General features: G+C 50.7%; 1 protein-coding gene and 1 long non-coding RNA gene across 3 annotated transcripts; one reads left to right on the forward strand and one right to left on the reverse strand.

Moving 5' to 3' along the window:
* Nucleotides 1-11682, forward strand: LOC144729078 (uncharacterized). The gene is made up of 3 exons (XR_013587625.1): nt 1-296; nt 8630-8696; nt 10109-11682. It is a non-coding gene; the product is annotated as an uncharacterized LOC144729078 (long non-coding RNA).
* LOC144729074 (uncharacterized) lies at nt 7892-27732 on the reverse strand. Of its 2 annotated transcripts, none has more exons than XM_078608957.1 (6): nt 27233-27732; nt 25899-25973; nt 24755-25020; nt 20572-20782; nt 18226-20119; nt 7892-10701 (listed from the first exon to the last, which is right to left on the reverse strand). In XM_078608957.1, the coding sequence occupies exons 2-6, from the start codon at nt 25923-25925 to the stop codon at nt 10211-10213; spliced, it is 2889 nt and encodes a 962-aa protein (XP_078465083.1). In that variant the 5' UTR covers nt 25926-25973; nt 27233-27732; the 3' UTR covers nt 7892-10210. The 2 variants fall into 2 exon arrangements, with proteins under 2 accessions (XP_078465083.1, XP_078465084.1); XM_078608958.1 differs by lacking the exon at nt 27233-27732 and adding an exon at nt 27064-27215.
* Nucleotides 27733-27918: the final 186 nt, after the last annotated feature.

Consider the following 27918-nt stretch of genomic DNA (forward strand, 5'->3'; position numbering starts at 1 on the left):
CGTTGTTTCCAGAAAGAGCTTTGCCCCACTGCGCTCGCTCGATCGAGAGCCACTCGGCGTTGCCGAACGTCTCGCCACCCTTTCGCGCTGGAGGGCAAAGGGGGCTGCAGACCCTGCGCTCACTTCCTCGCGTCGCTGTTGTTGGCGTGAGAACAGAGGGAGCTCCAGAGAGCCCCTCATCCGGGGGACTTTGGCCTACGCTTTTTCCACTATGGCCACATGTCTCGGAAGAGGTGGGAGTCCCCCACAACGTCACTACCGCACTGCTACCATTTTCGGGGGACGAATATCTCACGGTGGGTTGCACGTGACGATACTGGATGCGGTGAACTGGGTGTCGAAATGTCTTCCTAGTCACTGAACACGACAGAACTGGCCGAAATGAAACCCTGGATTCAATGACATTTTCGCCGGAAGCCTCCCCAAGGTTCAACGTGACAGGTTATGCCTATCTGTTGTAGGATTTAGAAACATGCCATGCACCGGGTTATTGCAAATAGTATAGTGGATAAGCAATACCGGAGCAGAAAGTTGTATGCAGCAGATGATATTGGGTCAAAGGTAAAAGTTGTGTTAATTACAACGTCGTGAACACGACCTATCATGGGCTTTCAAATGTCTCCTAATTCATTGGAGTGGTCTCGGAGGGGTTGCCAGAAAACACGTAAATAGGTCACACAGTGGCTGCTTGTATGGTATTAGAGCAGTGGTTCTTCACCTTTACTGCAGCCTCAGAAAGGGCATCTCGCACCCCCGGTTAGGAAGAACCGCTCGCTGTATGAGAGCATGCACCTCTTGGCACACTTTGACTCTTTTGTTGCATTTTCTTCGTCAATGTCCATGTTTCTGATCCGCAAGTGATGTGCTTATGAAATTTTGCCTTCACACTTTCGTGACGGCAGGAATTCATATTCTTGCAATTCATAGTCACGTAGATAGAAAATAAAAATAAATTAAATAAAAAAATGAAAGACTGATGAAGACCGCTTGTGTTGCGATCGAAACGTCGTGGGTTTTTTGCTTTCATTTTTTATTTTTATTGTATTTCATTGAAATTATATTTAGTATTTTCTATCTACATGACTTTACCAAAGAACCAAAGAATATGATATGCTTATTCTTCTTCTGATGGCAACGATGTCCCAGTGCCCTTCAGTCTGCACTCTGCTTGTCGCTTGTGACGCCAACCCTGGTTGGGGGGGGGTGGGGGTGAGGTCAGAATTGGCCAGAAGGGTCACCCCACGATATTTGGAGCGACGTCAACAAAACGTTCCGCTTCAAAGGGGACTCCTCGTGCGTGGCAGCAGGCAGGGATGAGTGAGTGTGCACGAGTCGTGGTTGTGACGACGATGCGACGTTTAGCAACAACAGCAGCAGCAGCAGCTAAATGCTAAAAATCACAACTGTGTTGTCGAACGAGTCGTGACTGTGGCTGTTGTGGGATTCTGACTCTGGCTGGTTGAGGTTGTTTGTTTGTTTTTTGGATGAGGACACCGACCAATTTGGGATTTATGCCCCACGTGACGAGTTAGGAGATTCATCTTCTTGGTTCTTTCGGTAAAGTCACGTAGAAGGGAAATAATAAAATAATAAAAATAAAACATACTAAAATATTTGTGTTATTTTATTATTTTATTATTACCGAAAGAACCAAGAAGATGAATCCCTGCAGTCACGACAGCTTTAAATCGAGACTTAGGAGATGCATGCATCTCACAACATTCATTTGTTGTGACCCATTCGCATTTATTATTTTGTTTGTTTGTTGAGTTCAGCCACTTTCGCCGCCGACCGGCTGGGGGGGGGGGAGATGGAAGGGATGGGTGGTGGGGCTGAAGAAGAAAGAGAGAACGATGCAGCAGCAGCAGCAGCGGTAGCGGTAAATGAGGCATCGGTGCAGCCTAGGCAGCCCGCGCAGGTGCGATCGTCGTCGCTAATGGCCAAATTACTCTCCACTGCAATCCGCGCAAATTATCGCTAATGGCCGCACCTGCTTCTGAGGACTTTGGAGTTGCGACGTCTGCCCTCGCACAATCTCCACCGACACGGCCGTGGCTTTTACCCCGTGATGTAGATACGTCTACACCCCCCCCACCCTCTACGCCCCCTTATCTAGAACACAATTTACTTGACGACTCGCATAGAGACCCACATACACGCATAGAGACCCACATACACGCATAGAGACCCACAGACACGCATAGAGACCCACAGACACGCATAGAGACCCACAGACACGCATAGAGACCCACAGACACGCATAGAGACCCACATACACGCATAGAGACCCACATACACGCATAGAGACCCACATACACGCATAGAGACCCACAGACACGCATAGAGACCCACAGACACGCATAGAGACCCACATACACGCATAGAGACCCACAGACACGCATAGAGACCCACAGACACGCATAGAGACCCACAGACACGCATAGAGACCCACAGACACGCATAGAGACCCACAGACACGCAACAACAACAACAACAACGAGACATTTTTTTCGAATTCGGTAACAAAAACCCCTCAATATTTCAAGAGCCACAATGCACCTGTGGTGGTGGTGGTGATGGTGAATACGAGACGGTGGCGGTCCCTTAATAAACACGTCACGAAGCAGCAGTCCTTCAAGAGCCGCATGCGGCTCCGGACCCACGGGTTTCGGAGCCCTGTCCTACAGAGTACCGTGCTTCCATGCTTCTGCAGTCATGGACGTGGAAGCTTCATCAACCGGCACTTACCAGCGCGGTGAAGTATGGTCAAATAGCCCCCATGGCTTAGGGAGGGTACAGCAGAGGGAACGCAACAGCATGCATGACGACTTCATCGAATGCTGGTATTTGATGATACCCACGTGCTATTAAAACAGGCGGTTAAATTTCGATTTAAAGCTTTCGTGACTGCAGGGATTCATCTTCTAATCCCATATCTGCATTTCCCATAAATATGCTAAATTTCTCTTGATATGCAAATTCCTTTGTCAAGGCGCCCTTTCCCCTCCAACCCAGCTTAAATATACGCTGCCAAGATTGGTGGTGCTCATTCAGACGCTGTCTCTCCAACAGACCTGTTCTTCACCTGAGGACGGCTGCTTGCGTTGTGGCCGAAACGTTGTGAGAATTGTATTTTATTATGTAATTTTTAAACATTATTTTATTATTTCCCTTCTACGTGACTTTACCGAAAGAACCAAGAAGAAGAGTACCGTGCTCCCGTGCTTCTGCAGTCATGGACGTGGAAGCTTCATCAACCGGCACTGACCTGAAGTATGGTCAAATAGCCCTCATGGCTCAGGGAGGGTACAGCAGAGGGAACGCAGCAGCATGCATGACGACTTCACCGGATGCTGGTATTTGATGATACCCACGTGCTATTAAAACAGGCACATCCGCGGGCTCGTGCGAGGTTGGTGGATCACAGGAAGATTCTTGAACATCCCAAACCTGCTGGGCTGTGAGAGGCAGCCAGGAGATGGTAGGACAGCAGACGGCAGCACAGCAGATGTGTCTGTGAATCAGTCCGTGTGGACCTTTAAACATAGCTATCTCCCTGCACGACGTGGCTTTTCTCTGGGCACCTCAGTTTCAAAACCGTGTGACAGGACTGTATGATGGTGATCGCAGAATATATAGACAACGCAAACAAGACGGCAAACTCAAGACTTTGTAAATTTCGATTTAAAGCTTTCGTGACTGCAGGGATTCATCTTCTTGGTTATTTCGGGCAAAGTCACGTAGAAGGGAAATAATAAAAATGAAACATAATAAAATAAAATTCTCCAGACGTTTCGGCCACAACACAACGGCTGCTTGTGTTGTGGCCGAAACGTCGTGATAATTTTATTTTATTATGTTTTATTTTTATTATTTTATTATTTCCCTTCTACGTGACTTTACCGAAATAACCAAGAAGTTGTGAATGTACTCAGATTGTGAATGTTGTGGCTTTGCTCTCCAACACACCGGTTAGTGATGTACTAGTAACGCATTGGCACGTTCTGTTCACGTGACAACCCTCACTAGTTGGCTGTGTCGGGTGGTGGCGGGTTTAACGACACATTTATATAGTTACGCGATCTAACCCAACAAAAAGCTGCATTACAGATGATATTGGTCGCGAAAGCCGCCTACGTGTTAAACCAAACTCTTGTTGTTCCCAGCCTCGAGTTGGGACAGTCAATGGAATCTCTGGGGGGGGGTCAAAAACCACAGCACCTCGACTACACAGCAACGGAAGTCAATATTGAACAGGGCTGTGTACATGGTAGGCTCAGACAACTACCACGACCAACGCGACTCAAACAAAAGTCTTTCAAATCAAAGATTAAAATACCAAGGGGTTCGAGCGGTGGCGCAATGGTTAACGCATTGCCCTTTTAACCCAGACCCTCGAGTTTAATCCCCGGCCGCGGCTAACGTCAGTGTCGAGTTACGTCTTTTTTTTTGCTTGGTTTGTTGTCCTTGCGCCGCACCTCCGATTTGCTGCACGGTTGGCTACGTACGGTGCGAAAGAAGTTCAACATACAAACATATATGTACAGGTCCTGTGCCCGCTATTTACCAACCCGCATTGACCTGCGCGCTGAAGTATGGTCAAACAGCCCCCATGGGTTGAGAAAGGGCTCTAAGCAAATCTTACACTCCATGCAAAAGCCGGGACAATCTACAAAGTGGTGTGCAAAGCAAATGGCAACTACTGACACCACTCACGATCGGCTTTGTAATCTCAATAAAAAAATTGTTCCCGTGTGTACTTTACATGGATTGGCAATCCTGGCTCTTGCTGAAGCTTTTCTCAGGCAATGGACTCTCTCTCTCTGTGCTTTGTCTAGAATGCAATTCCACTATCAGCGGTGCTCTGGGCAGTGTGTGCACCTCTGTGTGGTTACTAAGGCATCGTTGTAAAAGCCAAAACAAGCACATGCACGCACACACACTGACACGTGCATATATGCACATGCTCACACACACACACAAGCATGCTCACACATGTACAAAGACAAAGATCCCCCGAATAGCCTTAACAGACTTGGGGCAAGTGCTGTTACCGAGCACCTATTAACGTTGGCACGGTGCACAGAGGTGTGGGTGACCAGCATCGCACAGGGCCACCCTTGTTTCCCCAGTGCTGATGTTTAAGCACTGCACCAGGTACTCATTTGAGGCTGAGCCGACCTAGGGGAGGCCCAGGACCGGTTTAGGTATTCGTGATGTTGGCTGTGAGCGGGAATCGAACTCGGGCAGCTGATTTTGAAGTGGGGTGCGTTAACCGCTACACTCTCGCTCCCCCACACACATTCACCCTCACGCACATTCACCTACACAGCACCACGTCCGGCCGCCTTTGTCTCCCCAGTGACGGTGCTTCCGTATCCGCACTACGTACTCATTTGAGGCTGAGCCGCCCTGGGGGAGGCCCAAAACCGGTTCGAGAAAATCGTCATCGGTGCTGGTGGCCGTGAGCGGGAATCTAACCCAGGTCGCCGGGTTCGTAGCGCAGTGCGCTAATCGCGACACCACCACTGCCCACTTGCACAAAATAATATCACCTTTGTAGCCTGAATCGACTGTTGGTGCAAGTACTGTTAGCGAGCACGTGCTCTCACACATGCACGCTCACACAAACCAGGCCATCAGCAAAAAAAAACACGACTCTAATTAGAGTCTGTTTACTGCAGGAAAACCCCCAATACAGATTACATATGCCAAAATAATTACGTGATTAACGACCTTAAGGAATGGATACAAATTGTGGGTTGAGACCCCTCATCAGCTGAGAGGCAGGGCAGGGTGACCTGCCACGGATACGCGCACGCGAGAGACACATGCCTCGCACACGGCGCTGGGAGAATGTTTTACAAACATGCTATGACATGTGTGGGATTGTGCGTCTGTCTGCACGAGCCGAGCGAGTTGGCACCCAAGCGCTATGAACCCCAGCAGGTCGATTCTCAGCCTCGGCTAACACCAGTGGCGTGTGATACTTTAACTGAGCCTCCTCTGGGTCAGCTCAGCCTTAAACGAGTACCGGTTGCGTCGCTGTAAACATCACCATTGGCCTTTCCTCTGGCGTCGACGTTTATGTCGGTGGGCCCCATCAACATCATATTCACCGTCTGCCAACATCGTAACCAACCTGTGTGAAATATGTATGCGTGCGCACACGTACACCGCCCCTTTGTCAGGCCACTGTTGGAGGGAGATAAGTTGAACTTCTTTCGCACCGTACGTAGCCAACCGTGCTGATTGGAGGTGCGGGGGAAGGACAACAAACTAAGCACAAAAATCAGTTCTAAAGAATTGAGTTCTCAAACTAGATGATTTAAATGTGCGCAGAAGTCCATCTGAAAGCCTCTCCCCACCACGCTCGTACAGGTCGCGAGGTTCCTCTGACCATACTTCACCGCGCTGGTTCGTGCGGGTTGATGAAGGGAGGGGCGCACGGACGATATTGAGTGTTGCTGTGCTACCATCTGATGATAGCGTATCCTCGCAGAAGCCTACATGGTCGCCAACCCCATCACCATCCACGCACAAGAGTGCTTAGCATTGCCTAGCGAGACGTTTTTTACCAACAATTTAAGATTGTTTCTGATAGTGGCGTTACCATGCAAGAAGTAGACTCGATGCATACGCTCACGACACATGCATCGACGCGTGCGTGTGGTTAATGGACGTGTATCTACACGTGTGTGTATATTGTGCGTAATTAGTTCGTGTGATCCGTGCAGCCGCGATGCACCGCAAAGTAAAACAAAGAGTTGGAATTCTCGACGAAAGTCGTGACGTAGTTATCGTGATAAGTTATTGAACTATGGGTGAAGGTGGAGGAGGGTGCTGGGGGAGGGTGGAATGTTTACCACCGTCATTTTGAAGCGATGGTAACTAAAACGAGACCGTCGAGTAGACAACTATCATGCAGATTTCAAAAGTGTGTACGCATGTCGTCACGTGCTTGCCATGGATGGGTCACTGGGCACCCAGGAGAACCCCTTGCAAACGAGAGGCGTTCCATCTCACGGGGGACATTCGAGAAATAGATAAAATCCGAACCAATCCCACGACGTTATTTGGGTTGCCCACCTGTAGTGGTCTGAGCCGGACAGCCCCGCGAATTGTCTGGCATCTGTGTTTCGGCGGCAAGAATTGATCCGCTGCTGAGCTCTGGCGGGCATTTGAGCCGAACTTTTCTTCATAATTACCCTTGACAGTTTCGGTAACAAGACCTCGGCTAATTTGTAAAACATGTCCCGGTTTTTCATCTACAGTTGAAAATTAAAGGCGCCCATCGTCAAGGGTTGCAACCCAGCTATGGTGACGGCTGCGAGCGTTGGGGCTCTGGGCTCGCGGTCGTGGGTTTGGCCAAGCGATCGTTTAATTTGAGGGCTCTGCCATTTGGCGAGTGCCCTCTTTGCTCAGGATTAATGGCACAATTATGGTGGAGTCGGGTCCTCGCTAATCCCGTGTTGAGCAGCGTCATTAGTGGGCTGCATTTGTAGACGGAAGATAAGGAAGTCGTAGCGAGGGGAAGGGACAAGGGTTGTCAAAGCAGCTCAGTGTACCCTACTACAGTTTCTATTTCACCAGGTGAGGTCTACTGAGCCATGTAGCTCTTTTGTCAGAAGCGACCTGGCCACGAATAACAGCTAAAGGGAGTGGCTGGTCACGTGGCAAATCCACCTGACCACGGACAGAACACGCACACTCAAAATAAGCAACAGGCGTCAGGGCGGGATCGGACCCACGACCTCCTGTATACCAGGCGATGTAGTTAACATCTCCTAGCCACCGTGGTGCCCCACTGAGATGTCCTGCAGTGATTAGATAATACACATAGCTATGTATTGTACCAGTAGAAGAGCATAACCAGCACACGCAGAAGGACTTGGAATCGACGTGACTTGTCACATTTATTGCTTCAGTGAGCATACACACAAATTAACAGGCTGTTTAAAAGTAACAACGTGTTTATTTGAAACGGAGATCTGACCTTCAGGAAGAATCGAGGTTGAGAGGGAGATATTAAACAGTCATGGTAGGTGGGTTTTTGCAATTAAGACAATTGGGAAATCACTATCAATCTGACCTTTGAACTCTTCTAAGCTTTTGCACAAACCCCATCTTTGAACAAGGACATCTACCTACACACGTGCCATATGCGCGCGCGTGTGTCTTAGAGTGTGCGTGTATGTGTGAGATTGGTTATCCATTTAGGGTGGCAAGGTGGCGCACGGGGTTAACGCTGTGCCAGCACCGCTGAGAGTCTGGGTTTGAATCCAGGTTTCGGCCACGTTTAATCGAGTTGATGGTCTCACCTTGGCCATCAATGAATGACTGCACACCAAAAAAGTATAACACTGGAACAAATGTAGCTTTTTGATTTAAAGCTATCGTGACTGCAGGGATTCATATTCTTGGTTCTTTCGGTAAAGGTACGTAGAAGGGAAACAATAAAATAATAAAAAAAGTAATAAAAAAACTATTATATGTATATTTTTATTTTATTGTTTCCCTTCTACGTGACTTTACCGATAGAACCAAGAATATAAATGCAGCTTTTCTTTATTGAATTAGCAATATTCCAAATCTGACGTTTGAAAATGTGGATTTGATTGTCGTGCAGGCCGTACGAAAGGTGTGCCATTGGCGTGACATCATCGATCGCGGACATCCACGCAGGGTGGTGCAGAGTGAGTCGTGACAGTTCTCAACGGAGAGCTGCCTGTATCATGACGTGGCACCCGTACAACAACTGTGTGATGTCACTGCTGGGAGGGATGCTAAATAAAGAGATCATGCACGAAGCCAACCCCATCATCATCACCGTCGTCTTTGAGTCCCCTAGTCGTTGATTTACCCAGGTGAGGCGTTACCCAGGTGAGGCTTCGCTGAGTCTCAAGATGCCCTCTTACGAGTGTCCCGCTTGGGAAATTCGACCACTTCCTTGATTTATATTTTCATGAGTGGGAGGAATCTGTAGCGCCTGACAACCTCTCCCCCAACCTCTAGTATACCTTGAGTATAACTCTTAACAACGTGTCTGTGTGCGTATCCGTAGATAGCAGATGGGCAGCGGTAGTCATAGAGGTTAGCACGCTGCGCTACAAACCTGCCTACCAGAGTTCGATTCCAGCTCAAGGCCAACACCAGTGACGATTATCTGACCTGGTCCTGGGTCTCCCCTAGGTCGATTCAGCCTCAAATGAGTACCTGGTGAGTTGTGCAACCATCGCCACTAGGGAGACAAAGGCGGCCGGGCGTGGTGCTGTCCACCCACCCCCTTGCGAGCCGTGCCGGCTTTCGTGGGGGCTAACGGCACTTGCCCCAACAGGTCTGTTTAGGCTACTCGGGGGATCTTTGTCTATGTTACAGGTAGAAGGTGATCATCATACTTGCTCCACTGCCATCTCCTGGCCACCTCCTATCCTTGCATGTTCAAAGTCCGGTGCTCGTGCCGATCCCTGCATGAGTTACCAACCCCACCACGACCACCACCACCACACCACCACCACCAGCACCACCACGAGCACACCCGGCGCAAACAGCAACTGTGTGTTGGATACAATCCCACAGGTAGCCCCCGTTGCGGGCAGCAATGGGCCGGGCAGCAAAATCCATTGTTGTCAAGTACTGTACTTCTGTGCTGCCAAGTCTACGCTCATTGCCTTCGACAAGCCGCGACGTGAGGAGGCCCTCGTCCCCTCAGCCAGCAGTGGATTGACAGAAGGCTGCCGTACATGTGCATGTGCACCCAGTGAAACGTCACTGAGTCTATTTTTGTCCCAAGAGGATTCTGCTTTTGTTGCATGTACCACTGTCACAAACACCACCAGCACCACCGCAATGACCACAACCTCAACCATCAGCACCACCACCATCACAACAACAAACACCACCACCACCGCAATGACCACAACCTCAACCATCACCACTACCAGCGCAATGACCATAACCTCAACCATCACCACCACCACCATCATTACACCACCACCACCAGCCAACATCATCATCAACATCATCATCAACATCACCACCAGCACCACCTACAACAACCGCCATTTGCCACGAACCGGCATTGACATCACCATTGCGCGTGTGCCAGGCCAGGTGCACTATGAGGCCAGACCGAAGCGTCGAAGGCTCGCCTGCAGCGTCTCACGGCACAGACCCAGAGCTGCCGCGTGGTCGACCGACTGAGACGCCGTCACTCATCCACGGCGCGGTGCCCCATCTCGTGCAGGACCTCCCGCAGCCTCTCCACCCAGTCCTCGGCATCGTCGGCGGAGCCCGCCTGGAAGAAGAGCTTGTGTCCGGCGAAGCTCAGCTCGAGGCAGTCGGCCGGCGCGGCGTACACCGACAGCTTGGCCAGGCCCAGCAGGGCGACGCTCTGGCACAGCCGCAGCGAGTACGCCTTGTGCAGGACGTAGCCGTCGTTCAGCGACACCGCCACCGCTCCGTGGCCAGGCCTCTCGCCCGGAGCGCCGTCGAAAGGTCGCGCCGCCTCTCCCGCGGGGGCGGCCGGGTCGACCGGCGAAGGCGGCGGCGCGGGGTTGTCGGCGGCTCGGCCGTCCGGGAGGTACAGGCGTAGCTCGGACGCGGTCAGCTCGCAGAAGTACTCCTTCCACGTCTTCATGCGTCGTCGCTTGAGCAGCAGGCCCATCTTGCGCACGCCCCCGAACGGGTCCTCCGCTCCTCCTGCCGACAGCGACGCGGACGACACGGCGCTCAACGCAACGAGGTAAACGCAAGACTGCGGCTGCCGCCGCGTAGGTTTTCGCGCTCGTTGCCGTGTTGTGTTGCGGTCATCACCACCTTTTTCCACGGTTGACCACACGCGGATGTTTGTCTCAGTTAGGCAAGGTCTTTCAAAACTGTGCAGTAAACTGGAATAAAGTTCAACACAGCGACACCGGTACCAAATCTCTGCACAAAACAACCACTGCCACGCTGAACATACATGACGGTTCCTGGCCTGCCGAGGTCAAACTCGGGTCAAACCCAGAGGAGGTGGCAACCCTAGAAGTATGGCATCCCCATCTTAATTTTGGAATCTAACTCGTAAGGAATCTAACTTATGGATCGTATTGTTTGGCACAATGTCTGACGTTTCTCTCCATGGGCTGTGAGATTTTTGGTCAGGAATTGCTGTCAGCAATGTAAACTAAACCGATTAGAATTACATTTTATTTTGTTTTTACCAGACAAGACCTACTCGAGAGAGAGAGAGAGAGCAGCAAACACCGCCACGCTACTACGTAGCGGTTCCTCCTCGCTGACGCTTATGGCCCTTTCTCGGGAACGCGTTGAAAGATGTTCGGCGAACATGAGCCCCGAGTTTAATTTGGAGCTTTCGTGACTGCAGGAATTACTCTTTGGTTCTTTCGGTAAAGTGACGTATAATAGTACGCTAGTATTTAATTGATTAATTTCTCTTTATACGTGAAATAATAAATGAAATACTAGCATACTATTATTTAAAAAAAAATTGTATATGTGACTTTACCGAAAGAACCAAACAGAAGGGAGAAAGAGTGTCGTGGCAGTGTCGTCATCGGCCAGAGTGAAGCTCTTAGCAAACGGAGGTGATTTCGATTTAAAGCTTGCGTGACTGCAGGGATTCATCTTCTTGGTTCTTTCGGTAAAGTCACGTAGAATGGAAATAACAAAATAATAAAAATAAAACATAATAGGTGAAGAACAGGTCTGTCGGGAAGACAGACTCTGTCTTCCCGACAGACCTGTTCTTCACCTGAGGACGGCTGCTTGCGTTGTGGCCGAAACGTCGTGAGAATTATTTTATTATGTTTTATTTTTATTATTTTATTATTTCCATTCTACGCGACTTTACCGAAAGAACCAAGAAGACGGAGGTCATTTCTTTTCCTCCTTTGTTGTCTCGTATTTATTATTATTATTTGTGTTGCTGTTATCATCGTCTGTGTTTGGTAACCACAGCGGCCTCGCCGGCAGAATGCTCGTCCCCGTCCTTTTAGGCGCTTCCGCGGTGGAGAGGAGAGCTGTTCTTTAAGTTTGATTAGCGGCCTTTTCACCGAGACGGCGCAATTTACTTCCATTTGCTTTGCCTTCTGATGAAATAAACTAATGTATTTTTTTGTCATTTGTTAGATTAGAGAAAGAGAGAGTGGGAGAGAGAGAGAGAGTGAGAGCCCGGGGGAGAGAGGTAGGTAGACGTGGACGAGAAAGAAAATTAAGCACTCGAAATCGAGGCGGATTGTGAGGCCCCCGTCTCTTATGAGCTTTCAGAGCCCAGCTTGCGGCCTCACTTAAAGCCTCTCAGACTCCTAATTAGCCCACGGGGCGTGCAGCGTGAGGCATATTGGCCGTGGTTGCCCAGGGGGCTATTTGTGAGCTCCTGGCTGTTCCCGGCGACACAAAGGGGGCCTCTCGCCCCCCCCCACCCCACCTCTCGAAGGCCCCCCCCCCCCACTCTGTCCCGGTTTTGTTATTGTTGTTTGTTGTTGGCGTGTCACTCGATCTTTTATGTCGGCAAAAAAAATGCATCCATTGCCAAAAATTGCCTCGTCTCTCCGAGGCAGTGAGCCAATAGCTCGGAATTTGTCTCGTTTGTTTGATCAGCCCGCATCATCTGTGCGGGGTTTTTTTACTGGTGAATTTATACGTGGATAGCCATGTTCTCGATTAAAAGCTTCGGCTCTAATTGATAGACCCGTCAGTCACATGGCTGCGTCTTTTTATTGCTGGCCACTGTGGCAAGCGGTTCGTGGACCACGCCAATTTGTGAAACTCCCAAACCCGGTGAGCTCTGAGGCCAGGAAATGGCATTACAGAAACGTGCATTATTGAATTGATCTGTGCAGAGCTCAAAGCGTTATCATCTTTAATGCAGGTCCAACGATGTACTCGAACACGCCAAACACTCATGGATAGAATCAGCCAAACATCCCAATGCAGGACGCTCTTAAGAGAGAGTCCTGGGACTCAATAACGTTTCCTGCCATTAATAAAGAACATTTTCTATGCTTTCAAACAAACATCAAGTTTTTTTCTACAGTTTACATTTATGTTACATTTTTAAATCACGCCACAAGATGGGTAACATCTCTGTATACTAGCTCAAAGAGTGCCAGGTTTCTCAAGCAGAAGTTAGGAGAGTTAATTGTTTTACGTAGGGGAAGCAGAACATCCTTCTTCCACGCGTTGGTCCCACTCACATGGGGGTGTCCGCTGCCCTTGCCAACCTTCTCCACGCTGCCCTGTCCTGCGCCATCTCTCTTTCCGCTCCTCGGGCCACCACGGTCTGATCGCACTACATCACCCCCCCCCATCTCTCCTTCTGCCTTCCTCTTGATCTCTTTCCTTCCACTTGCATTAATTGCACCTTCTGACCCACATCATTTTCCTGTCGTCTCTCAACATGACCGAATCACAGCAGCCTTATTCTCTCTCTCATATTCTCTGCGATTTCTACCACTTCTTCATTTCTCAGCCTGTCCTTCCATGTTAAAACCCAACATCCACCGCAACATCCTCATCTCTGTCACTGCCATCGCTTGGTCTTCCCTCTTTATTGTGCCCCAGCACTCGGCCCCATACAACAGCACCGGCTCCACCACCGTCTTGAACACTTTTCACTTTAACTAAACTGGGACTGTCTTATCGCACACCACACCAGTCTTTGTCCTTGTTCTCATCTCTCCTTCTCGTGATCCATCAGTAGAACATCCTGTTCCTTCAATTTACTTGTTCTCCCTCCCAAACCCCGAAGACACAAAATTGATTCCAATTATGCGCGTGGCGTTTTGCCATTAAATTAAGAATCCATTTGAAAACCTCAGAGGGAAATGCACCGTTAGTGTCAGAGATTGGTCTACAAAAAAGCACATTTCTCACGTGATTTCTCATGAAAATCATTGTAGCGGCCTTTTAAAGGCAATAAGGGTCATACTTTTTCACACACCTTCCTCTAAGATTATTGGGTGCAAACCAGTTAACTGAATTCTCTGATCAGGAATTCTATGGCTGACACCACGAGGCAGCCACACGTGAGAACCCTGGCTGAGTGGCAGGCGGCTGAAACCCAGATTCTCACCCACGTTCTCAACGATGCCGGCTCCGCTGTCCGACTTCTCACCCACCCAGCCACCGAGGACCCTTATCAATCTGACATTTTGACCTTCCGCGGGTTAACGCGGACCCCGGCGATGTAACGCAACCATCTACTTCCGACGACCCATGTTGTCTGTGTCAGACAGACGACGCAATAGACGTGGCTGGGTGGCTCAGAGGGTTAATACCATGTCAGGTCAGCTCTTTGAACTCTGAGCCACCTGGTAAAACTCCAGCCACTCCATTTTTTCGCTGACCTCCTCCCACCTCTGTGATTGGGCAACGCTGCCACAATCCCAGGGGAAGGAGGTCGCCAGAATCACGGAGCCCTAGCGACGGCCGTGATTCGGTCATTCCCACAATGCACCGCAAGATGACAGCGTGATTACCGAAAGAGATGGGTGGCTTTGTGCTCTCCTGAGCAACAGCTGCTCACCTGCCTCCTATCCAACGGCGGACGCGCACACTGCGCGATAAATGGATTCAGTGGAAAGCTACGCGGAGAATCAAATAACCTTTCACCGAATTGCCTATTTTTGTACCCGTGGCAGAAATGCAACGCATTTGTCAATAATGCCATGGCGCGGAGAGGGAAACAAATATATTATAGGTGACGTTTTGGGCAATGGGACTTACGTTGCTATGGGAATTAGGACAATGATGGTGAATTACCAAAATGTGGTGCCAGCTGCAGAGTGGAAATTAAAGACCGTACCCTATCATATAATTTATCACAAAATTAGGCTATTCTGTACAGCAGATTATAGCCCGAGCCGAACATTTTGAAAATGGCCAGCACCTTGATATTGAAAAATGACACATCTCTGTGGCTTCTGTGAGCCCGGTCTGTCTTCCAACAGCAGTAATGGATGACACTGGGCTTTCACTTGGCTATATAAAGGATGACAATCAATGAATCAATGCTTTTTTAATTAGCAGCAAAATATTTAATCAATTTACCGTTTTACAATTCAAAAAGCCGTCAAAACAATTCCTGCAAATTGCTCCTTTCGAGCCATTATTGGACGCTTATCAAAACAAAATCTCTAGGTGTAGGACCGTGCTATAATTGAGCAAAGAGAAAGCAAAAACAGCGTGGCTCTGCGATCCATTTCCCATTAATCATATTCATATTATGTTTTTTTATTCTAATGAATTTGAAGGCGGCTTAACAAAACACTGATGTGCCTATTTATTGTCGTCACGACGGGCAGAAAGGATCATGAAAAAGCAGAGCAACACAATGCAAGTCCCATTGCTCCCCCAGTTCCCGTGCCCCTGAAGAGGTCTTCAAGCCAGCGGTGACACAAACGGGAGTCTGTCTCCACCTCCCCCCCCTACAGATTAACGAACCTCTCATTAGATCGCTCAGACACGTGTTGAGTGGCCACGTGGTGCTCTGCTTACGGGCTTGGCGTACATGGTAACGATCGGACGACAGATGCAAACCGCGTTGCGTAGTATTCTAAGTTCACAGCCCCTTCTCGTCACTCCACTGCTGGATGAGGGACTCTCTATGCGCCGTGTGGCTAGTGGTGCTGGTCGTCCGACCATAATTCACCACGCCGGTCAGGGGCGGGTTGATGAAAGCGGGGAGCGTAGATGCGGGAGCATAGAAGTTTGGTACAACAGTGAATTTTTGCTGCGCTGCCGTCTGCATATCTCTGAAGCCAGGGATGGATTTCAGCTGGGTCTGTCTGGTTCAGCGTCCCGGAAAATATTTCCGTACACAGCACGCCACATCCAGTATAACTCTCGTTCTGACTGTAACTACCACGAGTAGAGGCACCACCTACTGAGGTCTGACTAGATTGGGTGCATACCGAGTGATTTTTTTTTCTATCGTAGGTGAACAATATTACCCGGCTGTTATTCGTGCACATAATCGCCACTGAGTTTAAAGGGTGGTAGGGGGGGTAGCCTTCTCGCGGTGGCCTACCTGTTGTGTGTTTTCATGTCACCTTAAACACAACAATCAGAGTTAGCGTATTTATACCGGAGAAATCCGATGGTCTCATAAAGCTCTTTTTCACAGATGTCCAGTAGATGTCCAGGTCAACTAATACCGTCATCTGGGCGAAATGGACGTCGCTAATTCAAATCCAGATGTGATCAGTGGAGCCAAATGCCTCCAAAAGGCCCTGCTAAGGGTCAGAAACTGATCAGACATGGCCTTCGAATGTATCGATGGAAAAAGAGCCAAACTACACGAACTCTCTCCCGAAGCAGCCCTCTCATCCTGGCTGGCAGGCCTTGGCATTAGCATTCATCTCATTAACTTATTGCCATGAGCAAGAATAGAATGGAACTGAGTTTCAGGCGAGCATTGCTTGTGACGTTTAAAGAGTCTATTTTACGAACACGCTATTTTGTTGTTGCATATATATGTTTTATCGAAAGACACATTTTTTCCCCTGAATCTTCCCGATCTCTTCGCATCTCAGAAGCCAAGCAGAAGGTTCAGCCTGGTTAGTGCTGCCAGTAGTGACTGAGAATGATTTTCTTTGTGTGCATGTGCAGTGCTTTGATTGTTACCCTCCTCAAATGTGTGGGTTTTCTCCGGGCACTCCGGTGTACGCCCCCACGCAGCGCTGATTCACGAAAGTATCCAGACACCCAAATACAGGATACTCCCAGGAGAATTCTTGACACTCAGTGAAGCTTACTTGGGTAAGGTGATAATTCACGATCATAATCATATGTGTATAGTCCATAGCAATCCATTGCTGCCACTGTCAGCCGTGTGGGTTGTTTGACCATACCTCACCATACTGGTATGTGCAAATTGGTGACGGGTGAGGCTCAGGGACCTGTTCAGATATTCGCTCGTCACTGATGTTGGCTGTGGCCGATTAAATGATCGAACTCAGGTGGGTTAGGGCAATCCTTCATACAGCAGTGGATCGACCATGGCACGGTGACGATGGCAATGATTTATTTAGCAAACCTCTATTCTCTAATGCAAAAAACTACAATGATTAAAGCACGAGCAGTGTGCTAACCACTGAGCCACCGTTCCACCCGTAGTATTAATATGATTATTTTTTTAATTATTCCTGATCCGGGCAGTTTCACTCCGTTCCCACTCTTCCGTTCCAGCACGACAACAAGCGACGGCCATCCTTTTATGCTTTTATGAACGCGTTTTTTTTTTATAACGCCCAAACGAAACCCGACGCATAATTAAAGGCGCACAATGCCCGGCCTCTTGATTGTCATAGAAAAAAAAATTCTAAAACCATTATCCCGGTGGTTTCTCAATAACCAGCAGGTATAATAATAATAATAATAAGTGACGTTCCATTCAGAGAATCAGCTATTTGAAATACTGAGCGAAAATTCATCTCTGGTGCTCCCTTTGGTGAGTGCGTGTCCCCTCGTGCTTTAATTACGAGCAGGGAGAGGGACCCACCCGGCCCTTTCTATCGGATTATCAAGCGCTCTAATTAGTTGGGGAATGCTCAATGTCAGAAATAGAAAATGTTTTCTATAGAAAATAGCGGTTTGCTAAATAAATTATCGTCATCATCATCATCACCGTGCCATGGTCGATCCACTGCCGGATTAAGGCTTCCCCAGAAGGCGCCACCAGCTCTCGGGATCCTGCGATGCGACGATCCGCCAAGCACCCACACACGAACTGATTTCGTCGCCGCATCTCCCTCAGTGGACCTCCACTTGGACGCCGTTGCACTCCTTGGCTGCCCCTCCCGTGATCCACTTTGACCATCGGCCATCTTTCCTTCTAGTGACGTGTCCCGGTACGGCTCGCGAGGGGGTGGGTGGCCAGCACCACGCCCGGCCGCCTTTGTCTCCCCAGTGGCGACGTTTACACACTGCACCAGGTACTCATTTTGAGGCCGAGTCGACCTAGGGAAGGCCCAGGACCGGTTCAGATAATCGTCACTGGTGTTGGCCGTGAACGAGAATCGAACTCGGGTTGTTAGGTTCGTAGCTCAGCGCGTTAACCGCTGCACTACCACTATCATCATCAACAACAACAAGCAATCACACGCTGCCTTTGTATACCAATCATCAACGAATCCACCCGCCGGCGTCGCCTGAAACCGGAATTTACAGCCTCCTCCACCTGGCGGACACTAGCCTTCACGGGCCTCAGCCTGCACTCACCGTGGCTCTTCCTGTGAACCACCACCATGATGTCGTCGTCGTCAATGGAGGAGCACGACGAGCGGCTGCCCTGGTGCCGGTTTGGGACGTCTTGGAGTAGCGCCGCGACCGCCGCCGGCACCGCCATCCCCCCGGCCCTGGCGGCCGCCTTAGTCGGACCCAGCTCCTTCCTCCTCCTCGTGACCTTCCTGCTTTTCCGCGTCGCGCTCGTCCGCGAGATCCTCGCGCCGCTGGGCCCGCCGAGGGGCTCCGCCTCGCCGGAGCCGTCCGGGTAGTGGCCGTAGAAATCGTCATCGCTCGAGTCGCTGGTGGGGAGGCACCCCGAGGCCTTGGCGATGTTGCTGACGGCGGCGGAGATGAGGTTCGGGCTGCGCGACGAGTCGACCGTGTTGTTGTCGCTGTTGTCTCCTTCCACCACGACGCTGGTGCCTCTTGGAGACTGGGACGGTGGGTCTGCTGTGGTGTTTTCATCTTGACCTGACCTTTTTGTGAAGTCGCCTTGCGTGATGTGTGAGATTTGGATTTCCGGCAAAGAAATGCGACTTTCGCGATCGCTGCCCAAGTTTCCTTTCAAGTCAGGGCACGGTTCTTTGCAGAAGCTCACATTTTTGTTTTCTCTCGAGCAGTCCGACGATGATTGATTTGGCCCTGCCTTTGCGTGGCCTGGCTTCCCAGCATTAACCGTATTGGCGTCTGGTGCCGATTTAGATTTGCAGGGCATTTCCTTTGCACCCTTTGGATCTTCAAATAGAACACCCAGAGCTGTCTTCTTGGGCTTTTTAGCCTTCTTTTTGGGATGACTCTGGAGATGTCTAGAGAACAGAATGTCGCCGCCATCTATTTCTTCGTTCAAATCCGAAAATTCCATAAAGAGTGGCTGCGACGGATGGGCCCTTCTCTCGTCCCGTCGCTCGACACCGGGAGACAATTCGGGTCCACGTTCGCGATGATCCGTCACATCCGAGGGCCCGATCGTCTCACCGCAGCCACGTGTGGCCTGTGGATTCGCAGTCCCCTGCTGCGGCTCCGTCGGTGGAGGAGAAGGAATCTCCAGCTCAGCGCCGCTATGAGCGCCATCCAACGTTCCATTGTGGTGATCGCCGCCCGGCAGAGCCCGCTCGATGACGCTGACGGGAGGCTCGCTTGAGGAAGCCTTTGCTTCCTTCCCGCTCACCTTCTGCTCCCTGCCGTCAGCCTCGCGCGCCGCGGAGCTTGGCAATTCCACCGCGGCGTCAGGCGCCCGTCTTTCCTCCGCGGTGACTGGGGGCTCTCCGGAAGAAGCCTCCCTCCCTTGGTCGCTACCTGCTAGCCCTGCCTCCTTGATCCACGCGAGCATCTTCGCAAATGGGTTTGAATCCCCGTTGCTCTCCGCAGCTCCCTTGGGCGGTGCCTCCTGTTGGCGCGCCACCAAAGTCGCCTCCTCCTCCTCCGCCGAGGGGCTCTCTCCGCGCCCGCTTCCCGCTCGGCCGGTCGCGGCCGCGGGCCCCGCCGAGTCCGAATCGCAGGCCGACGGCACGATCGCAACCCCGCTCGGCTCTGCGGCCTCTCGGGCCGTCGGCCGGGCTACGGCCCCGCCGACCGGCAAGTCGATCTGCGAATGGGACGCGCGATTCCCACGCTCCGCCTCGACTCCATCCGCGGCGGACGTGGAATCAGCCCCCCGATCTCTTTCTGTCACCCGCTCGGCTTCGGGCGAGCCGACCGGAGGCCGCCGACCGCCTGCGTCGCCATCTTTCCCGTCCGTCGAGCCGAGGGCGACGGACGGCTCGGCGTGCGCCGTCTCGCGCGGCGACTCCTCGGCAGGGCACAGCCCGGCCAGCGCCAGCGGGCCTGGCGTCCACTGGTCGAGCGCCGCAGAGCGATACGAGAGCTGGAAACGGACGGAGTCGAGGCCCTGCCCGGAGAGAAACCGCAGAGCCACGTGACGCACAGAAGGGGTTGCTCATATCCAGTCCCGAGGACCATTGAAACCATTTAAAACCAAAAATATATCCCTTCCCAAAATTATCTCCAGATTGTGGTGCATGTGCTGCTGATGGCACTGCGCATGTAGGTATGTACGCTGTGTTGAACTTCTTCTTGGTTCTTTCGGTAAAGTCACGTAGAATGGAAATAATAAAATAATAAAAATAAAACATAATAATATAATATAATACCCCCCACCCCCATATTTTATTATGTTTTATTTTTATTATTTTATTAGTTCCATTCTACGTGACTTTACCGAAAGAACCAAGAAGATGAATCCCTGCAGTCACGAAAGCTTTAAATCTTTCGCACCGCACGTAGTAGCCGCCAACCGCGCTAATCGGAGGCGCGGGGAAGGACATCGCTGACGGAACTCGCCTGCAGCGCGGCGAGCAGCGCCGGCGATTGCTCGGCGTCGAGGAGGAGGGCCCCGCGCTCGTACCAGTCGGCGAGGGCGGCGGCGTCACACAGCAGCGAGTCGACGTAGCACGCGAGCAGCCCGTCGTTGAGCGCCACGCGCAGCCATGCGCGGCAGCGGCCCACGTCGGTACGCACGAACTTGAGCGAGGTCAGCTGCTCCATCACGTTGCTGGGACGGAACGAGAGAGGCGGAATCGCGACGTGAAAAAGAAGTCCGGAATCAGAATTTGTTTTATTTATCTTGGAGGAAATCCGATGAGCTATGAAGCTCTTTTGCACAGCTGTCCTACTCGTGGACAGTTCGCGGTGCTAGTTGGTGACATTACAGATGCACAGGAACCTGGTAATTGCTAAAGCATGTTGCCATACTACAGTATATATCGTCAGTTTAACACGTAGGCTTTCGCGACTAATATTATTCGTAATAAACGTTTTTGGGTTTAGTTCGCGCATTCTGGCGAATTGCCCGATAATGCTGGATGCAATTACCAGCGAAACGTCGTACTCAAATTGTAAATGTTGTGGTATCACGCTTCAACACACCGGTGGGCTAAAGCAGTGAATTATTTGTCTTTTGTCAACGTGACACTTTTTTACTGATTGGCCGTGTCGGGTGGTGGAGGGTTACGACACATTTATAAATAACGCGATCTACCCAAAAACGTTGATTATGAGTATATATCGTGCTGGCAAAAACCCGACCTCGCATACGAATAGTTTTGACCAGGGGCGCAACCTGTTGTGGGTGTCTTCTACCAAATCTTAACGCGTCTGGACACCCACGACACCCACAGTGGCTGGGGCCCTGCCACGCAGAGAGATTTACTTTGCGAAGTGACAATAGCTCAGCTTTCGTGACTGCAGGGATTCATCTTCTTGGTTTTTTCGGTAAAGTCACGTAGAATGGAAATAATAAAATAATTAAAATAATAAAATAATAAAAATAAACATTATAAAATTATTCTCACGACGTTTCGGCCAGACTCTGTCTTCTGGACAGACCTGTTCTCCACCTGAGGACGGCTTGCTTGCGTTGTAGCAGAAACGTCGTGAGAATTATTTTATTATGTTTTATTTTTATTATTTTATTATTTCCATTCTACGTGACTTTATCGAAAGAACCAAGAAGATGAGTAGCTCAGCAGTCGGCAAAAAAACCTGCCCCTTCTGTCGTTGATCTCTCTGCATCGTCTTCGTGTGCCGCCGGTTTTGGGCAACAGCGCCGTGGTAATGGAGTGGCGTTTTCCGACGGGCCGATCGCCGCTACAGCTAGCGTGGTTGGGATGGGCCCTGGTGGTGCAAGGATGAAATGGGGCACCCCGGTCCAATTTCCCCCTCCCCCCCCCCCCCCCAGCTTCATAGCCCTTCGCCTGGGCCTCTCCGATCCATGGGTCTCGGTGCAGCTGCACCGCCTGCACACCAAATCGCTGTGCCACTGCAGCGGAGATGAGAATGATAAGTTCTCTTTCGATTTAAAGCTTTCGTGACTGCAGGGATTCATCTTCTTTGTTCTTTCGGTAAAGTCACGTAGAATTGAAATAATAAAATAATAAAAATAAAACGTAATAAAATAATTCTCACGACGTTTCGGCCACAACGCAAGCAGCCGTCCTCAGGTGAAGAACACGTCTGTCGAGAAAACAGAGTCTGAAATTGCTGATTCTGTCTTCTCGACAGACCTGTTCTTCACCTGTGAGAATGCTTTTATTATGTTTTATTTTTATTATTTCATTATTGCCCTTCTACGTGACTTTACCGAAAGAACCAAGATGATAAGTTATCTTCAACGGCCTGGCCCATGTTGTTGGGATGTCACGGGAGGTCGTGTCAAGGAAGTGACGTGACGTCGCGCTGTCTTCGTACAGTTCTGCTCTGAGTTCGCCAAGATGCATCGGGCGACAGGGCGAATCGCTGGTCTGACTGGGCAACACTTTCGGCTCGAATTGCTTCTGTGTCACAAAAAAAAAATCCGGCCTGGGCTTAAATCATACTCCCGAACTTGTGTTAATTCCACTATTTTTACTGCTTAGAGAGTTCTGCATAATTCAGAGCATGGCACAGCCAAGCGGAGTTCGGTTATAACTTACAAAGTTACCAACGCGGCCCCGCGGTAAAGCGGCATATTCCCTTATTTAGAATAATACGCAAAAGTGTGGGTCACACATTAAAACGAAGGGCACGCTCCGTTTAATGAACAAATGTTTTTGCCCGTCGCTAATAGACCGAACGGCGCGAATGCCAAACTGTAACTCAGCCTCCGCTGAATTATTCATCGCGATTTAGGCGATGGCCTCGCGCCGAATTTGAATACCGCCACACCGACGCTAATTTTTCACTCCCTCCCCCCCCACCATCACCCACCCATCTACCCCCCACCCATCTACCCCCCCACCCCCCCTCCCATCAACCGCCACCACCACCCCATCCAACCCCCATCTAACCCCCCCCATCTATCGCCCACCACCACCGCCCCATCATCCGACACCACCACCCCATCTGCCCCCCACCCATCTACCCCCCACCCCCCCATCTACCCCCACCCCCCCCATCTACCCCCCCATCTACCCCTCACCCCCCCATCTCCCCCACCCCCCCCCCCCATCTACCCCCTACCCCCCCCCCCTCATCTAGCCCCCCACCCATCTACCCCCACCCCCACATGTATCGCCCACTACCACCGCCCCATCAACCGCCACCACCACCCCATCTACCCCCCATCTACCCCCACCCCCCCAAAACAAAACCTCCCCACCCCACGTGGAGCCACCCGCCGGCTAACGAATATTCGAGCGCCGTTGGGAGATTTAAAAAAAAGGCAACGGAGAGTCCCGGTGAAAGGAACCACTGCAGCAAATTCCGTAATTACGATAGTTACTTTATCCCCCCGTGGGACCTCGCGCGTGCTCTCTCTCTCTCTCGAGCCGGCCGTCTTTTACTGCTGCTGCTGCTGCCGGCGCCGGGGCGATGCCTCACTGGCGAAAATTGAGAGGAATAACTCCCACGTTCAAGCGTCTTGGGCGGCGGGGGGGGGGGTGAATTAAAGCAGGATGTATCGTTAACACTCCGCCAGCACTGCGCTAAAGCCCCGGGTGTTTTAACGATGATTGATCCGTTTTTCCGGAGAGGCACGGAATCCTCCTCTACTTTTCCCCCAAATGATACCTTCCCCCCCTCCTCCTCGTCGTCTTCTCTGCAGCTACACGTGAATCTAATTGATTCCTGACTTAACTCTTGAATGCGATCGTTGGGCGAGGGTGGCTTGTCAATCATCACACAGCCCATGATGTGCGTTGTCCTGTGAGTGCCGCGGTGGTGCAGTGGTTAGCAGCGCTCCGTGCTATGAGCCCGTTGAACCTGAGTTTGATTTCACGCCGCGGATACCATCAGTGGTGAGTGATGTCTGGACCGGTTCTGCACCCTACCCCGATCCTCTCTTGCCAACCCGCACTGACCAGCGCGGTGAAGTATGGCCAAATATCCCCACAAACCGCACGTTGTAGGAAGATTCTCAGCCAGCAGTGGATTGACAAACATAACCGTACGTGTGCCAGTGCCGGATGAAGCTAGTGCGGGGCCTGTAGATGTTATAAAGGGGCTCTGAATAAAAAAAACACGTAAATATTAAAACTAAAATTTAACTTGTGCCGTAAAGTAATTTCATTTGCCATACAGCCAGATAATACGAGAAATCGATAACCTTAAAACGCAGTCGTTCATAAAAGTTGAAGGCAGTATAGTACTATAGTGATAGAGCAAGTGCAGAATCACTGAACCGGAATTGATAGCTTGAAAGCATTTAGCGTGGGGTCCTTCAAAGTGCGGGGCCCGTAGCTACTACTTATGTAGCTACTTTGCTACGAGGATAATCCGGCACTGACTTGTACGCATGTACGCGTGTATTATTGTAAAGAGCCTGTGACTAAAATCACCCGGAATGTGCATTCCAATGTCATCTTTTCTCAGAAGCTAAGCAGGCGCGAGCCTGGATGGTGCTTGGATGAGCGATCAACAACCACGCCCGCTTTGCCTTTGTCTCCCCTCGCGGCGATGTTTACACATTCATTGCTCCAGGTACCCATTTGGGGCCGAAGCACGCGCGCGTGCACACACACACAAGCGCGCACACGCACGTGGACCTTACCTGTGCGTGACAGCGCCCAACACCGGCCAGAAGTGAGGGTTGGGCAACGGCGCGGCTGGGAGCCCCGGGGCCCACCACCTCCACAGTGGGAGCCAGGCCTGCTCGGCGCGGAGCAGGTGGGGCCGCAGGCCGTGCACCAAGGCGGCCTCGAGGGCCGAGCAGAGCGCCAGGCCGCGCGCGTCCTCGCCGTCGACGGGACCCTCCGCCCAGGCCGCTTGCTCCTCGCGCAGCGCCCGCGCCGAGTGGCACAGCGCGCGCACGATCCGCTGTTGGGGGTGCGTGGACACGCGATAGGGGGGTACACGTGTGAGAGGGCTTTACCCCGCCGTCCATCAACATTTATAAACTGTTTTAAATTGATTTGAAGCTTTTGTGACTGCAGGGATTTATACTTCTTTTGGCTCTTTCGGTAAAGTTACGTGGGTAGAAAATTATCTATGAATAATTTTCTAAGTACGTGACCCTACCGAAAGAACCAAAGAGTATTTAAAATAAAAAAATGTTTTTATGTCATCAGGTAAGGCCAACTTGAGCTATATGGCTTCTGTTTCAGAAGTGACCTGAAGTGAAAAATGACAGCAGCCAAATACTATTAAACGCGTGATGTTGTTTCTGAACGTGGAGGGGAAAGAACCGGTGGACCCGTAGAAAAATGCACGCGACCACGAGGGAGAGAGAGCGAACCGTCCGCAAACTCCAAATTCACAGCAGGCACAGAAGGAGAGGGGAGTTCACATCATGAACGTCCTGGAATCGGCCGCTAGGACGGCGCATCGCCCCGTGTGGGAGAAGGGCGTTGGGACACCGAAGTTGGGCAACGGCTCATCCGGGGAAGTTGTAAATGCGCCCACAATTCGGGCGTTCCACACTTCACGTGGCCTTAAAGTGCACCTAGCCCGACACAAGCGTCGTGGTGACATCACCGCCACATAGCGGCGAGTGGCGGCGGCGGTTGTTGGCGTTGGCGACTGCGCCGACACCGCCGACTCGCTCGCCACGAGAGCTCGGTCCAGTCGCGGGCGAGACACCGTCTCTCCCGACGCCGCCTCGTCTCGTCCCGTGGAGGCTTGGAACAGGGTGGGGGGGGCGTGGTGGTGCGCGTGGAGCAGTGGTGGCGGATGCGAACGCAATCCCCGCCACTCACCCTCTTGATCTCGCTCGGATCCTCCATCGCGTCGCTCCAGCAGCATGCGGTGGACGGCGCGCGCGTGAGCTCGTCCTAGAATAACAACACAACGAATAACAACACAACGACCGATATTTTACAGCCATTTGTCAATCCACTGCTGGATGAAGCCAGCACACCCCCCCCGCCTTCATTGTATGTACGTTGAACTTCCTTCGCACCGTACGTAGCCAATCGTGCGAATCGGAGGTGCGTGTTTTTGGTCAAGGCAATTGTTTGACAATGTTCGCTGGTCAATGCTAGTTGGTCACGATGGAGCCCATGACCGGTCCGGGTTCCTTTATTTTGTTTAACCCATGTGAGAAGCAAAGAGATCAGGATTGTCTCATTCGTGAGAGAGACCCGGGTCAGCGAACTTGAAAGAGAGGGACTTCAAAAATGAAAAAAAAAAAATGCGGCTAGCAAGGTTAAACAAAGTCAGAGCAGAGCAACCGCGTCACAGCGGAAATTGAACACATGGAATACAATGTCTCGCAACATAAACTGGCTCAGTCCACATCACTTTTAAAATAATACGAATACAGTACTAGGCTAAGTTTGAAAAGATAATGGCGGGCTTGCATATATATATAAGATATCACGCGCCACTGATAAAAGCAAAAACCCAACGCATATTTTAATAACACTGTTGCCTTAAAATAAAAAAAACCTATGTAATGGGTGACGTTTCAGGCAATGGTCCTTCTGCATGGCCCGTAAACATCGAGATGGCAGAGAGAGAGAGAGAGATCGTGGATACGAGTTGGAGACTGCACTTTGCACAACGGGGCCTGATGAGGATTTACATCTTCACGATTATCTCATGGCATCGCCAAAGATGTTAGCCGCGGGCGAGAATCGAACGTAGGTCACCGAGCTCGTAGCAAAATGCGCAATGATAGTCGTCGTAGTCAGAGTACTAATAATGCTAAAACACATCCTTCACACTCTGATCGCCGTGGAGAGCACACGATCGATAGCCCCTTGTGAGCACGTCATCTACTCACGTCTACAGCGTGAATACCACAGGACTAAGATGAGCTTGTGTCTACTTGTATGCAACGCCGCGCACACGCGGATTCATCGTTAATCGTCGCCACAGAAATGCCGGGGAAGGGACCCATCGCGCGGGGGTTACACTCACAACTCTCTGCACGCGCCAACCCACGTGTTGTTGTTGAGGCCATCTCCTGACCACATCCCAGCCGGGCAGATTTAAAGGGGGGGGGGGGATATAAACATTTTGCGTGATCCACCAAACGTACGAGAACACAGCATCTCTTGCAAATGCGCGGCTGTGACGCGCGCGTTACCTCTGAGTTCGTGGGGCAGTGTCCGCTGCAGACTCTGGGTGTTGGTTCGTACGATGGAGGCTGTCGTACGATCCGTCATCCGTGTGTCGTGGGTACTGAGATTTCCGTGAGCGGCGGAGATTCGATTTTCTGTTTCTTTGTTATCGGCACGTGAGATAATAACGACGGTCGCTTCATCGGCGGCGTGTAGATTCCATGGTGGTGGTGGTAGTGCCGTCGGAACCGCAGGCTCGGCTTTATGGTGCTGGCGAGTGTGGGGCCAGTTTTGTTGAAGAGAAGGAAAATGGTTTTATGACGATAAGAGATGGGGGGGGGGGGGACTTCTGTTTTTTTTCAGGTGGAAGTATTGCAAGCGCCTTGTTATTTTTAAGTGACGTAACATCGTTCCATAAACACCATATTTGTGATGACAAAAAAAAACGATACCAAAATTAGTTAAACCGATGGTTCAACAAACAGAATAACTCTTTGGTTCTTTCGGTGAAGTCACGTCGAAAGAAAATAAATTTAATAATAGCATACGACGTTTCAATTGCAACACAAGCAATCATCATCAGGTACAAATGAAAGAAAAAACAAACCTAGTAAACTTGGGCATATAATGCAATACAACACAGAGAGTCGGCTAACATAACAGTCAACACCCTACCTGGTTGATTATGTTCTTCCAAAGATTGCTAAATTTG

Source organism: Lampetra planeri, chromosome 31 (genome assembly GCF_965212315.1).
Source record: "Lampetra planeri chromosome 31, kcLamPlan1.2.h2, whole genome shotgun sequence".
Taxonomy (NCBI): Eukaryota; Metazoa; Chordata; class Hyperoartia; order Petromyzontiformes; family Petromyzontidae; genus Lampetra; species Lampetra planeri.